General features: G+C 47.7%; 1 protein-coding gene across 1 annotated transcript in view; it reads left to right on the forward strand.

Moving 5' to 3' along the window:
• VPS39 (VPS39 subunit of HOPS complex) overlaps window positions 1-13,035 on the forward strand; it is a 45,494-nt gene extending 32,459 nt beyond the window's left edge. Inside the window, exons 12-25 of the mRNA XM_043920032.1 lie at window positions 636-778; window positions 3,247-3,390; window positions 3,859-4,000; window positions 4,642-4,728; window positions 5,055-5,128; window positions 5,456-5,554; window positions 6,144-6,261; window positions 6,769-6,897; window positions 7,555-7,657; window positions 7,869-7,914; window positions 9,003-9,152; window positions 9,318-9,452; window positions 9,703-9,794; window positions 10,999-13,035. Of these exons, the coding sequence (XP_043775967.1) occupies window positions 636-778; window positions 3,247-3,390; window positions 3,859-4,000; window positions 4,642-4,728; window positions 5,055-5,128; window positions 5,456-5,554; window positions 6,144-6,261; window positions 6,769-6,897; window positions 7,555-7,657; window positions 7,869-7,914; window positions 9,003-9,152; window positions 9,318-9,452; window positions 9,703-9,794; window positions 10,999-11,074 (1,538 nt within the window). The 3' untranslated portion in view covers window positions 11,075-13,035. The remainder of the gene's footprint in view (window positions 1-635; window positions 779-3,246; window positions 3,391-3,858; window positions 4,001-4,641; window positions 4,729-5,054; window positions 5,129-5,455; window positions 5,555-6,143; window positions 6,262-6,768; window positions 6,898-7,554; window positions 7,658-7,868; window positions 7,915-9,002; window positions 9,153-9,317; window positions 9,453-9,702; window positions 9,795-10,998) is intronic.
• The last annotated feature ends 434 nt before the right edge of the window (window positions 13,036-13,469 follow it).

Raw genomic sequence — 13,469 nt, forward strand, 5'->3', positions numbered from 1 at the left:
TGTCAACATTACGTAAAAGAAGCGTGTCAGATTGGGGACATGTTGGTGTGTGCCATACTGCTTGTCATCCTTAAATCTGTTTCTCAAGATCAAAGGAATCTGGTTGGCCAGGATTAGATTTTCCCCCTTATTTGTATTATTCTCTTGTCAGTTATTCATGTCTGTTGTCTATTAATCAAATGAAATCCTATGTTTTTTTAAACCAATCTGTGTGAATTAATTTTATATAATCAGCCTATTAGCTTCTGCCATATATGCTACCAGTGTATTCCATAGCCTGTTGCCTGGTGTTTTTGTTTTACTAATATTCCTTTACACGCACACACACACTTTCTATTTTTTAAGTCTAGTGATCTTTTCAACTTCACTGTCTTACCAGGTTTTCCTTTTTCTTCTTTACTTTTAGTGAGTTAATGAATTTTCATTTTTAATTCTATATATGTCTTAGAATAGAGTCATGCAATCATTGTAATGTTTTAGTGTTCAAAATATATGTGTATAGCTTGAGTTTTTATGAACTTAAGTCATTTAAAAAAAAAGTCAATCTGGAACTTATTTGTAGTGATAGTCTCGTTTTAGTTTATCTTTAAATTGCTGTACTTCTATCTGGGGAATCGTGTTCACCTTCCATGTAGATCCTACCCATGTGATGGGCCTGTACCCAGACCTGCTGCCCACAGACTACAGGAAGCAGCTGCAGTACCCTAACCCACTGCCTGTGCTGTCTGGGGCTGAGCTGGAGAAGGCTCACTTAGCTCTGATTGACTACCTGACTCAGGTAGGTGTGATACCAAAGTATATGGAAGAGTTCGCCTGGGAGTTTCAGTACCTGCTTCTCTGTGGCAGGGAAGGGGGAGGCTTCTGTAATGCCACAGGTGTTCCATAAGTGAACACTGTAGAAGTCTGAGGGGGGCACATTTTTTCTGTTTCACCTCCTTGCTTAATAGTAGAAGCATATTTTGCTAAGTCACTTCTTTGCGGCCCCAAGGACTGTAGCCCACCAGGCTCCTCTGTCCATGAAATTCTCCAGGCAAGAATACTGGACTGGGTTGCCATTTCTTCCTTCACAGATCTTTCCAACCCAGGGATTGAACCCGTGTCTCTTAGGTCTCCTGCATTTGCTGTTGGGTTATAACAATAGAATAGAACTCTTTTTTGCCAAATCCTGGTACCAGGAAGCATACTCTGTTCCTGGTAGATTCACACTAAGCTCTTATAGGAACTAAAAAGAGGAAAGTTTGGTTCATTGAAAAGAATAAGCATTTTAAAGAACTTTTGGGGAACAGTTATACTTGTGGGAAAAAAATACCTGCTCTATACAGAAAACTTGGAAAACACAGAAAAGTATAAAATAAAATTAAAAAATCGCTTATTGCTCTACCACCTAGAGAAAAGTAACTAACATTTTAGTGTTGTCCTTCCAGAGTTTTATATGTACTTGTGAATAATTTTTGTTTATTTATTTATCAGATTTTTTAAATTGCAAATGGATATCAAGATATATACTGTTTTATAGCTTACTTTTAAAGCATTTAGCCATATATTAGGAAAGTCCTTCCCTGTCATTAAGTATTCTTCTATAACATGTTTTTTTAGAGGGAGTATTTAGACTTAAATTATTTCCAGTTTACTGTTACAGACAGATAAGTGAAATTTTTAGATCAGCACTAAAACTGATATCTCCATTGATGTCTCTGAACCCTAAATTTCCATGCTTAAGGCTATTATTTATTTCCTGGGCACCCATTCAGAGTCAGTTGTTGTTCAGTCGCTAAGTCATGTCCTACTGTTTGCAACCGTGTGGACTGCAGCACGGCAGGCTTCCCTGTCCTTCACTCTCCTGGAGTTTGCTCAGATTCATGTCCATTGAGTTGGTGATGCTATCTAGCCATGTCATCCTTTCTGACTCAGAGTCAGAGAACTTATTAAAATTTTTTCCCATAAGTGTTCTGCAGACTTGTAAGGGGTGTCCTGGAGGGGCATAAGTATTGCTAGGAAAATTGTAAGCCAGCTACCCACCACCTGCTTCTGGGTCAGCGGGTGTCCCACAGGTCCACTCAGGCATCTGTCGTCTTGGCACTTGCTTGACATCGGGCTCCATGGTTGGCTGGCAGCCTGCACGGAGCGCACCAGCTTGCCTCTGTCTGCACACTGCACAGTCCATGAGCCAAGTGAAAAGGCTCCCGGGGCAGAAAGCGTCCCAAGCATGTGGCATCACAGAAGACCCTCTAGTTCCAATATCTTAGCTTTAGAACCCCGAGCACAGTCTTCCCTGACCTTCTCCATTGAGTTTGGAATGTGTGGAGGTAACTGACACCAGCCTTGTGCCAGAGAGATGGTAGAACAAATAAGACCATGGGCATTCCAGACACAAAATAGTACAAATTGAATGATTCCATTTATATGCAGTTCTAGAAAGCATGCGTTCTCAGTTGCTAAGTCAGTCTGACTCTTTGCCATCCCATGGACTGTAGCTCACCAGGTTCCTCTGCTCATGGGATTTTCCAGGCAAGAATACTGGAGTGGGCCCCCCTCCAGGGGATCTTCCCAACCCAGGGATCAAACCTGTGTCTCCTGCATTGGCAGGTGGATTCTTTACCACTGAGTCACCTGGAAAGCCCATTTGAAGTTCCAAAATAGGGAAAGAGTAATCATTAGTGATAGAAGTCAGATCAGTTGTGTAGGGAATGGGTGAGATTCTTTGGGAGGAGCACAAGGGAACTTTAAAGGGTAATAGAAATGTTTTGTTCCTTGATTGGGGTGGCGGCTACATGCATGTATCTTATCTGTCAAAGTGCATCTGATAGTATACTTTTCAGGGGTACATTTAATGTATGTAACTCATACCTCAATAAAGTTGATTTAAAAAAAATAAAAACATGCCCTTTGGAATCCAACCCTAATTTGAAGTCGGCCTCTGTTACTAATGAGGTAGCTAACATCTGTGCCTTGGGTTCTTCACTTATAAAATGGGGCTAATAATACCTGTATTTGTTTTAGATGTAAAATAGGATAAATCTATAAACTGCATGACACAGTGCCTGGTGTGTAGTAAATACTCAGTAGATCATCGTTACTGTATCTGGTGGTTTGGTAGGCATCTATTTTTGATCCCTGATAAATGCCAATGTGGGATCAGGGTGGATAGGTGTGAGCTGATTTGAAGGTATTTGGAATTGCCCAGTAGCTCAGATGATAAAGGAAGTTTTAAGCCTGGCCTTGACCCTGCATTTTTGCCCTTGGCAGAAACGAAGCCAATTGGTAAAGAAGCTGAATGACTCTGATCACCAGTCTAGCACCTCCCCTCTCATGGAAGGGACTCCTACCATCAAATCCAAGAAAAAGCTGCTGCAGATCATTGACACCACCCTGCTCAAGTGCTACCTTCATGTGAGTTTTCCCAGCACTTGGCTTCCTGCCATCCTCCCTCTTCCCTAGCCTGGGATCCCTGCCACTAGTAAGAGTGAAGTATTTGATCTTAGGAACCTGACATCTGTGAGCTTCTTGGAATTGAGGGGTTAAGATGAGATGTTGACCCAGAATCTTAGAATGGGCTGGTCTTCTCTCCCAAGACTGGGATTGGTGCTACAAGGTGAATAGGGACAGTTCCCCAAAGACAGTTTCCCCTTTCTTTACCCTCTTTTCTCCTCCACACACACACACACACACACACTTAAAAAACATTGTGTGAAAGAGCATAAATGCTATGAAAGCTCCTACCTGTAGTCCTGGAAAGGGTTGATTGCTCTCTCTTGCTTGTGTAACATGCCTGGTGTTTCAGCCTGAAGCAGGCCTGGGCTGAGAGAGGATGGGCCTCCCCAGGAAGTAGTTCCTGCTGAAGTCCTGCCTCTCTTGCAGACGAACGTGGCCCTAGTGGCCCCCTTGCTCCGTCTGGAGAACAATCACTGCCACATCGAAGAGAGCGAGCACGTGCTGAAGAAGGCTCACAAGTACAGCGAGCTGATCATCCTGTACGAGAAGAAGGGGCTCCACGAGAAAGGTAACCGGGGCAGGGGTCACCTGTGATTAGAGGGTCTCTTGTATTTTGACACGGGGAAACCTACTGAGGTGTTTGTTACTGAATCACGTCCGGCTGCTCCCCGCTTGAAAATCAATACACAAGAGAGAGGCAAATATTACAAAGGAAAGTTGATTTTAATGAGAATGCTGGCAATCTGGGGAGATGGTAGACCCAGAGTTCCCCAAAAACCCCATCTGAAGATTTTCAAAGCTCAGCCATGAAAGCTTTGGGGATAGAGAGTCAGAGTCCCCCACCCCGCACTGTGTGTGGGCTTGTCGACTCCTTGTGATTTTTCTTTAGCCACTATCTTGTTCACAGGATCACTGAAGGGGAAGCTAGGGAGGCGATCTGGTCATCGGTTTTTACTTAGTCTGCATTTCTACTTCTTTGAAAGAAACAATAAGTTAGGCAAAGTACTTTGTGATCATAAGATCTGAAAGGTGGGCGAGAGCTGGAGATGAGTAAGTGTATAGGTGCCTGGTTTAACATTAGAGGCAAGACAAAGGGGCCTGCTGCAAAGACCTCTTTGCTGCTGAAAGCTGTGTGCAGTGTGGTGACTCTCCAAGGAGATAGGCCTTCTGGAAGGGGCTCATGACCTTATTCTTGGGCTTCCTGGCCAGCTCTGCAGGTGCTGGTGGACCAGTCCAAGAAAGCGAATTCCCCCCTGAAAGGCCATGAGCGGACAGTGCAGTACCTGCAACATCTGGGTGAGTCCAGCCCGTGGAAGGAGCAAGGGGAGGGGATTGCGTTCAAGTGAACCTGACCTGTCTCCCTTCCTGACTCTGGCTGGTCAGTCCCCGCCCTCCCTTGTGTTCACCCAGCTGGGTTCCTCCGGGGATGAAAGTCCCCCAGTGGTGGGACCACAACAGCCCCTTGGTGTGTAGCCAGTCTGTTAGGTCCAAGCATCCCTGAGTGACTGGACAGAGCTAACTTCTCTGGATGATAAATCCTGGGCAACCTGGGCACCTGCCTTCCTGGTCCTGTGGGCAGAGTGTGGACTTCACCTGCTGACAAGTCTTCCTTTTCCCTCTAGGCACAGAAAATCTGCATTTAATTTTTTCCTACTCAGTGTGGGTGCTGAGAGACTTTCCAGAGGATGGCCTGAAGGTAGGATCACAGAGTCCCTTGGATTTATTGGTTACCATGGTTGGTTCTGATTTTATTTTAGACAGTTGTGGGTGGAGGGGTAGGAAGGGTTTGTGCAGTTCTCTGGTATTTCCAAGACTGGGACACATGGGACAGCGGGTGGAGTGCAGTAGAAAGAGCCTGGTGCAGACGCCAGGAGACCTAGTCTGCCTGCCCCACACCGACTGGCCACAGATGCCCTTCCCACCTCAGTGTCTGTCCGTGTGACCCTATGCTTGTGTGCATGTGTGTTTGGAAGGATTGCCATCAGGTGGTTCTGCTGCTGGAACTCAGGTTTTATTCCAACAGATATTTACTGAGGACCTCCCAGAGGTGGAGGCTCTGCCACGAGACCGAGTGCTGGGCTTCTTAGTGGAGAATTTTAAGGGTCTGGCTATTCCTTACCTGGTAAGATATTTTTTGATCTGAACTAAAAAGTTTCAGTCAAACCCAGGATCTATGACTATAAGAGACAGTGATTAGCTAGTTCAGATTAAGGTTTGTGTTCCTTGGGGATTGGAAGGACTGTAAAAGAAGAGGGTTCTTTTAGTCTTCTCTGAAGACAGCCCAGTGGACCAAGCTGGAGATGGCACTTTTTCATGCTACCTTCTAAACCTAGGTGACGTACAGAGAGATAAAAGAGAAGGAGAGAAACTGTTGGAGAAAAACATATCAGAGCCACATTTGTACAGCCAGACTTGACTGTGACCACAGGATGACCAAATCAGTCCTAAGTACCAAAATGTAAATATTTAACCTTAATTACATGGGCTGATTTGGATGATTATGAGACAATTAATAAAGGAGCTTAGATTGGAAATTGAGACGCTAATTCCTGATATTGCTGGGTTGTAGGAGAACTATCCCATGGTAATCTTAATTAGGGGACAATCTGGATGGGACCTTTTGGGCCTTAAAAATGTGAGGGAGCCTGGGCGAATGGGCTGGGCCATGCCGCAGCACGGAGGGTACCAGGCAGACCTGTATCTCGCCCCAGGAGCACGTCATCCACGTTTGGGAGGAGACCGGCTCTCGGTTCCACAACTGCCTGATCCAGCTGTACTGTGAGAAGGTGCAAGGTCTGATGAAGGAGTATCTCCTGTCCTTCCCTGCAGGTACCAGTTCTCAGCATGCGGGGTGGCCCCAGGCCTTAGAGGTGAGCTGGGACCTGAGGGGACCGTGGGTGGGGTAGAGAAGCAGACTTTCTCTGCAGGCCCAGGTGGGCAGGAAGAGCCTCGGAGGCCCCAAGGCAGCTAAGTGACCCTACAGGTGAGACTTGGGGGCTGGTGTCTGGATCTGGGCATCTCTGAGCCTCCCTGGGCATCACCTATGGAGGAGGGGGAGTAGATCTGTGTGCAGAGTGACAGCCGTGCTGATAAGGAGCCAATTTGTCTACCAGAGTGCTTCTCTAAGCAGCTTGGTGGGCTTGTTTTCTCAAGCTGATGTTTTGGGGCCGTACTGAGACCATAAACTAAGAGAAGGCCTACTGGAAAGCATCATGGAGGCGCTCTCTAATCATGGTGGTGACATCACTGAACCCCATCCCCTTCATTTTTTCTTGATGACACCACACACTGCTGCCTAACAGCATCCTTTCATGTTGAGCGTGGTTTCTTTTAAAGGCAAAGCTCCAGTCCCTGCTGGTGAGGAGGAAGGAGAGCTGGGAGAATACCGACGGAAGCTCCTTATGTTCTTGGAAATTTCCAGCTACTATGACCCAGGCCGGCTCATCTGTGATTTTCCTTTTGATGGTGGGTGTCTGGCTTAGGTCCAGAGCCACTTTAGCAGAAGATAATGCAAAAATGGATCCTTCCCTTACACCAGTTCCCCAGCCCTCCCAAAAGTTGGGCCTGGGAAAAACCATGTGTTTCAGGCCTGTGCTCCTATTCTGTCCTCTCTGAAGACTCACTTTTGAACCGTGATTAAGAGAAGTCTCTTTTGGGTGTGAACCACATGCTAATTGTTAACCAGGTTGAAACCTGTTTGTTGCTTCAGTACTTGTTCTTGCCCAAGTTCCTTGTTTAGCAGTCTCTGTAATCTGGAATAATTTGTCTGAAAAAGACGTATGTCTGGCTGATGTATAAGCTCCATGAGAGCAGAGACCAGGTGTCTGCTTCCCTTGGCTGAAGCGCCTGGCACATTGTCGGTGCTTATTATGCATTTAGCTGATCATCAAGTATTGTTCTTCCATTTACAAATGGTCACAGAAAAAGATGAGATAAAATACTACCTAAACTAGTCCCCTCCTTCCTCCCTTTTAAAAATTTTAGTAATTTTCTCCTTGAAAAAAATCCCAAGTAATAAAAATATTTTTCCCCAATATCCATTCCTCTAATAGCTTAGCCCCTGGCCTTGGGCTTGCCTGGTCATGGTGATGGTTTCTTACACTCTTTCCCCCCCGCCCCCAGGCCTCTTGGAAGAACGTGCTGTCCTGCTGGGACGCATGGGGAAACACGAACAAGCTCTCTTCATCTACGTCCACATCCTGAAAGACACAAGGATGGCTGAAGAGTACGTCAACCCTGCCGTCCCACCTCCCAAGGGTCTAAAAGAGGCCCTGCAGAGAGATGAGAGGCTGAGAAAGCCACCCCTGCACTTGCAGCTGAAGCGAGGTCACCTCGTGTCCGGGCCCCCGATTGTGCTGTCATTAGGCTGCTCACTCAGGCAGCATCCATGCCCTTTCTCTACATGTGACCTTGTCTGATCACTCTCTCCCTTACAGGTACTGCCACAAGCATTATGACCAAAACAAAGATGGCAACAAAGATGTAAGTAGTTGGCCCCAGGGAGCACATATGCACTGCACTGCCCCTCTTAGCATAGCTAGCACCCTCTGGTTTGGGCCACAGGTGACACTGGCAGGAATTGCTGACATGACAGGGCATGGGTTAGGGCACTGATTGATTTTGCGCACCCGTGCTGACCGCAGTCTTGGTTTGCTCAGGGTGGCTCTGACTTAGTCTGTTGTCATCCGTGTGATTATTTGTAGTGCCCCTGCTGCTTTACTCTTAAAACAGTCTCAACTTGTACAATAAATTTCCTGGTCAGCCTGTTGAGAAGGAACATCTGATGGTTCTTACAAGGTGCCCACGTGTGCTCTGCATAAATTCCATGTGGATCTGTCAATGTGTAGAGATATTTTACATGGCCACTGGTGGGGGGGTGGGGTTTGCTCCCCAAATCTAGGAGGTAGAGGCCAGAGTTGCTGCTTATCGATGCACAGCACAGCCCAGAATATTGAGTGAGAGGCTGAGAAACACTGTGGTGTTGTGGGTCCAGAAGATGCAGCATCTCATCTTAGGCTCATCCTTACCGGCTTATACGTGGCAGAGTCTCAGCCTTCAAAGCCAAAGGAAATGAGGGGTCTCTTGGAGTCATTTTGTTAACAGTATAATGCTAAACAATACAATGCATTTGATTTTTTTTTCTCTCTTGGAAAGAACATGGTCTTTAATTTTTTTTAATAATTTATTTCTATTTATTTGACTGCACCGGGTATTAGTTGCTGCACTTGGGATCGTTGATCTTCACTGCAGCGTGCAGGATCTTTTGTTGTGGCTTATGAACTCTTAGTTGCAGCATGTGTGATCTAGTTCCCTGACCAGGGATCAAACTTGGGCCCTCTGCATTGGGATTGTGGCGTCTTAGCCACTGGACTACCCAGGAAGTCCCACACAATCTTTAATTTTTGACATCTTCAGTCAACGGACTTTACAAAATTTATTAAAAGGTGAAAAATGCTGCATTTTAAAGTTCCTCCAGACCAGCCCTCTTGCCTTTAGGTGTGGTCATGCTGAGGGTTAGGGGAGGGTTGCTGCCGGCCTGACGCGTGCGTGGCTTGTTGTGTATGAGACAGGTGTATCTGTCCCTGCTCCGGATGTACCTGTCACCCCCCAGCGTGCACTGCCTGGGTCCGATCAAGCTGGAACTGCTGGAGCCACAAGCCAACCTCCAGGCCGCCCTGCAGGTCCTGGAGCTACACCACAGCAAGCTGGACACCACCAAGGTCAGCAGCTCTCCTCGCAGAGGTGGAGGGCGCAAGTGGGGAGCGTGGAACCACAGGAGGGGCTGGCAGGAGGGAGGGGGTCTAAAGGCTCCGTGACGTCAGGCGTTTCTTCCATCTCACTCCTGTCCCACCTCTCCTTGTTCCCGTCTCTCTTCCTGTCCTCAGGCCATCAACCTGCTGCCCGCGAACACTCAGATTAACGACATACGCATCTTTCTGGAGAAGGTCTTAGAAGAGAATGCCCAGAAGAAAAGGTTCAACCAAGTGCTCAAGAACCTTCTCCATGCAGAGTTCCTGAGGGTACGCACCTTCCTGATGCAAGTGAAGGCTTGTCCTTTCCCATGCGAGACCATTGCCACGTCCCCTGAGACAGAGGCAGAGCTGGGTGCTTTGTAACTCTGTGGCTCAAACTGATCGGTAACCAGCTGGGCATGTAGCCACGGGTGTTTGAGTTAGGGAGCCCCTGTGGGCTGGGAGGTGAGACGGTGCCAGCCCCTCCTCTGTCCCGCCTGCCAGACAGCAGGACCTCCCCCACTCTCTCTGCTCCCAGGTCCAGGAAGAGCGCATTCTACACCAGCAGGTGAAGTGCATAATCACAGAGGAGAAGGTGTGCATGGTGTGTAAGAAGAAGATTGGGAACAGGTGAGCCTCACCCATAGCTTGCTCGGGGTAGATTTCAGCCCCTTAACCCAAGAGGAAAGAGCAGCTGAGGGCTATCTGGGCCGCTTTTAGTGCTTGAGCCTCCAGAGGTCAGGCCGTGTTTTCTGGTGTGTCTGTGGGGTGGGGGTGCTTTGAGAATTTAAAGGCCTGAAATGTGTAGCAGGGGGCTCTTGACTTTTTGCTCATAAAGCCCTTCTCCTCTGGTTGCTCAACATTGACATGTACCACGGGGTGTTTGAGAGCTGTATGTGAGCAGGAGGTCCTTATCTTTTAAAGATACACCTCTGAAAGAAGAAAAAGGTCTTTCAGCCTGCTGCCTCCTGGGTAAAATCCTGAAGCAGCATCATTCTGTTTTAAGGCATATACTCCAGTTAGTGCCACTTCCTCCAAGGAAGTGATGTGTCCTTTTACTTCTATGGCTGGAAGAATGCTTTCCTTCAAAAAGACCCACTGCCCTTTGTTAGAGTTAGCCCAGAATTTGTTCTGATGAGCAGTTGGCGCTCAGTAAACCGCTGCTGAGCCAGGCTGGATTGCCCTGTCTGGTTGTGTGTTACACTCTGCTGACAGTAGGAAATATCCCCTGCTACTAGAGACTATCATACCAAGTGGAGTAAGTCAGAAAGAGAAAGACAAGTACCACTTCAATGGGGAATCTAAAATCTGGCACAGATGAACTTATCTACAAGACAGAAATAGACCTACAGACATAGAGAGCAGATTTGTGGTTACCAGAAGGCGGTGGGGGAGTGAGATGGACTGGGAGTTTAGGGTTGATAAATGCAAACTATTATATTTAGAATGGATAAACAAGGTCCTAGTGTATGGCACAGTGAGCTGTATCCAATTTCCTGGCATAAACCATAATGGAAAAGAATATAAAAGAAGAAGGTGTATATGTGCATAGCTCAGTCACTTTGCTATACAGCAGAGATGGGTACATTATAAATCAACTATATTTCAGTAATTTTTTTTTAATTTAATAAATTAAAAAAAAAATTCCCCATGCAATTGAATGGCACGGACCTCATCCTCTGTTTGGATATGTGACCGAGGTGGTGGCCACACTGCCCTTTATGGTTAGAGTAGGTAGCTTCTGGGGTGGCTCCTGGTAAGGTGCCTTTTCCAGTAAGAACTTGTCTTCTCTTAGAGGCAGTCCTCACTCCCAGGTCATTTTCCTTCCCTGCAGTGCATTTGCAAGATACCCCAATGGGGTGGTCGTGCATTACTTCTGCTCCAAAGAGGTCAACCCAGCTGACACCTGAGCCCAGCAGGCCGAGGACTGAGCGGCGGACAGCTCGGCCACCCCAGAGGGGAGAGCCCTGGCTTCGGGGATCGGGACTGCTGCCACCACCGGGTGTCTCCCCGTTTGGACACTGGCTCCCTTGAGCCCTGGAACATTTCTGAATTATTCAGACTTGTGTTCTGACGTTGCCAGATTTTTGATAGGAAAAGAAATTAGTTACACCTTTTATACCATTATGTTGCAGGCAGTTTCGGAGAATTGGATACCTGCTTGGGCAGAAAGAGATAGGAAGGGCACCATCCTGCCTTTGCATTCCAGTCACCCAAATACGGAAACTATCTCAAGTGTTTGAAACCCTCCTGGGGGTTGTTTATTCAGTTTTCTATTAGGATGCACATAGGACTTCACAGGAGCCTTCAGCTCGGCTGCCTGGAGTCCCTTGAGCAGAGAAGCCCCAGAGCCCCTCTGACTGCAGAGGCTGGACGGGTCCGCCCTCTAGGTAACGCTGGTCACTTCATAGTTGCTGACCCTGCATCCCCTCACCTGTGTCCCCAATCAACTCTTGATTTTTCAGTCTCCTTCTCTATTTATTTTCTTCCTTTATCTCTCCCCTCACTGCTCCACCCAGGCTTTCTCTCCCATTTTCCTGACACCAGGAATTTTGAACAAGGTAAAATGAGAAGCAAGAGGAAGTCCTGATTTCTAGGAATACATTGATAACTGACTGTCACGTGTGTTGTAAATAGAACCTCCTTGGACTGTGCACTCCATGCCCAGAAGCTTAGAAGAGCATCGTTCTCAGGGCCGAGTGTGACAGTAGCTCTCAGGGTGGGCTGCCCTGGGTATGTGACCTCTTGGCAGATGTCTGCAGAGGCTCCTGCTCCAGGTTCATCCTCCAGCCCCCCAGAGCAGGTTGGTTTAGGCTTGCTGAGCAGAGTGCTTCGTGCTTGGGGCGCCTTTCTCTTTCCAGCCCATGTCGTGCACCCACTTTGGCCTGGCCATCGTTCTCCAGCTTTCTTTTGCAAGAGTTGGAGGATTGCGCTGGGACGTGGGTGGTAGGGGGATCCCTGCTGCACACGGGAAACGATCAGAAACTGACAATGACGATGCTGGGTGTGCTTGTGCGGGGCTCGGGGACAGCCGAGAATGCTGGTGGGGCGCAGGAGCTCGTGACAAAACTCACCGCCAAACTTGGGGGAGCCCTTGTTCAGAGGAGACCCCGTCTCCCATAGGGCCCCAGAGCCCACAGGCCGAGTCCCCAGCACTGCAAGCTGAAGACACACAGGGAGAGCACCCTGTATCCTGTCCTCCCTGGGGGCTTTCAGACTCACCTGACCCCAGAGTCTAACAGCTTTGAGGGTAGGTGACAGCGCCCGATACTGACACTGCTCTGGTGGCCTGTCCTTGACATGCCGAGATCCTTTTTAAACCGCAGCATTGTGCTGTTTGGGGCCTGTGTTGTAGCCTGACTTGCTGGTGATGTACACGAGGCTCCTCCCAGGCACACCCTCCATGGAGGGTCTGAAGGGACAAGAGCCATCAACGTTGTTCACAGAGATGGGGGACCCTGCTCAGTTTTGGGAGGCCGAACAGCATATCACAAGATCCACATCCCACTGGCCATGCCCCTGCTAAGAAGCAGGGCCACCGTGGGCCCCATTTGCACCAGTTCTGAGCACCAGGCTGAGTTTCCTTTGGAGCAGCAGCCGAAACTGGCCCCAGCCCACACGCCCTGCCTTCCTGGCCTCCATGGGTGCACCTCCCGTTCCCACCACCTGTGTGGCACACGTGTTTGAAGCAATAGAATAAAAAATGTGTGTTTCCTTCCCTGCTGGAATGTATAAATGACCCAGTTTTCCCGAACTCCATTCTCTTGCCATAGACTCTCTGCCCTCCACGGAGGTGTGGCGAAGGCTGGAGATGAATGCACTATGGTGAGGACTGGCAAAGCTCTCATAATAAACATCTTGAAGTAAGAAACCAAGCCTGTCTGGGTCTCTTTTTTTTCCCCCCCGCTTTCCTGTGGAATTTGGTAAAAATAACAATGAGATGCCCATTTAAGAATCAAGATCTTGGTGGTCCAGTAGTTAAGAACCCGCCTGCCAGTGCAGGGAACATGGGTTTGATCTCTGGTCTAAGAAGATCCCACATGCTGTGGAACATGAAACTAAGCCCATGTGCCAAAACTGCTAAGCCCACGCGCTGCAACTACTGAAGCCTGAGTGTTGCAACAAGAGAAGCCCACACACCACAGCTAGAGAGTAGCAGTGAAGACCCAGTGCAGCCATAAATAACTTATTTTTTAAATTAAAAAAAAAAAAAACTATAGCTTAAAAAATTATTTTAAAAAGAATTGAAAAGACTAATCCAATTAGTGACTAAGGGAAAAAAACTCATTATAACACTGTCTTGAT

Source organism: Cervus elaphus, chromosome 12, assembly GCF_910594005.1.
Source record: "Cervus elaphus chromosome 12, mCerEla1.1, whole genome shotgun sequence".
NCBI classification, from domain to species: domain Eukaryota; kingdom Metazoa; phylum Chordata; class Mammalia; order Artiodactyla; family Cervidae; genus Cervus; species Cervus elaphus.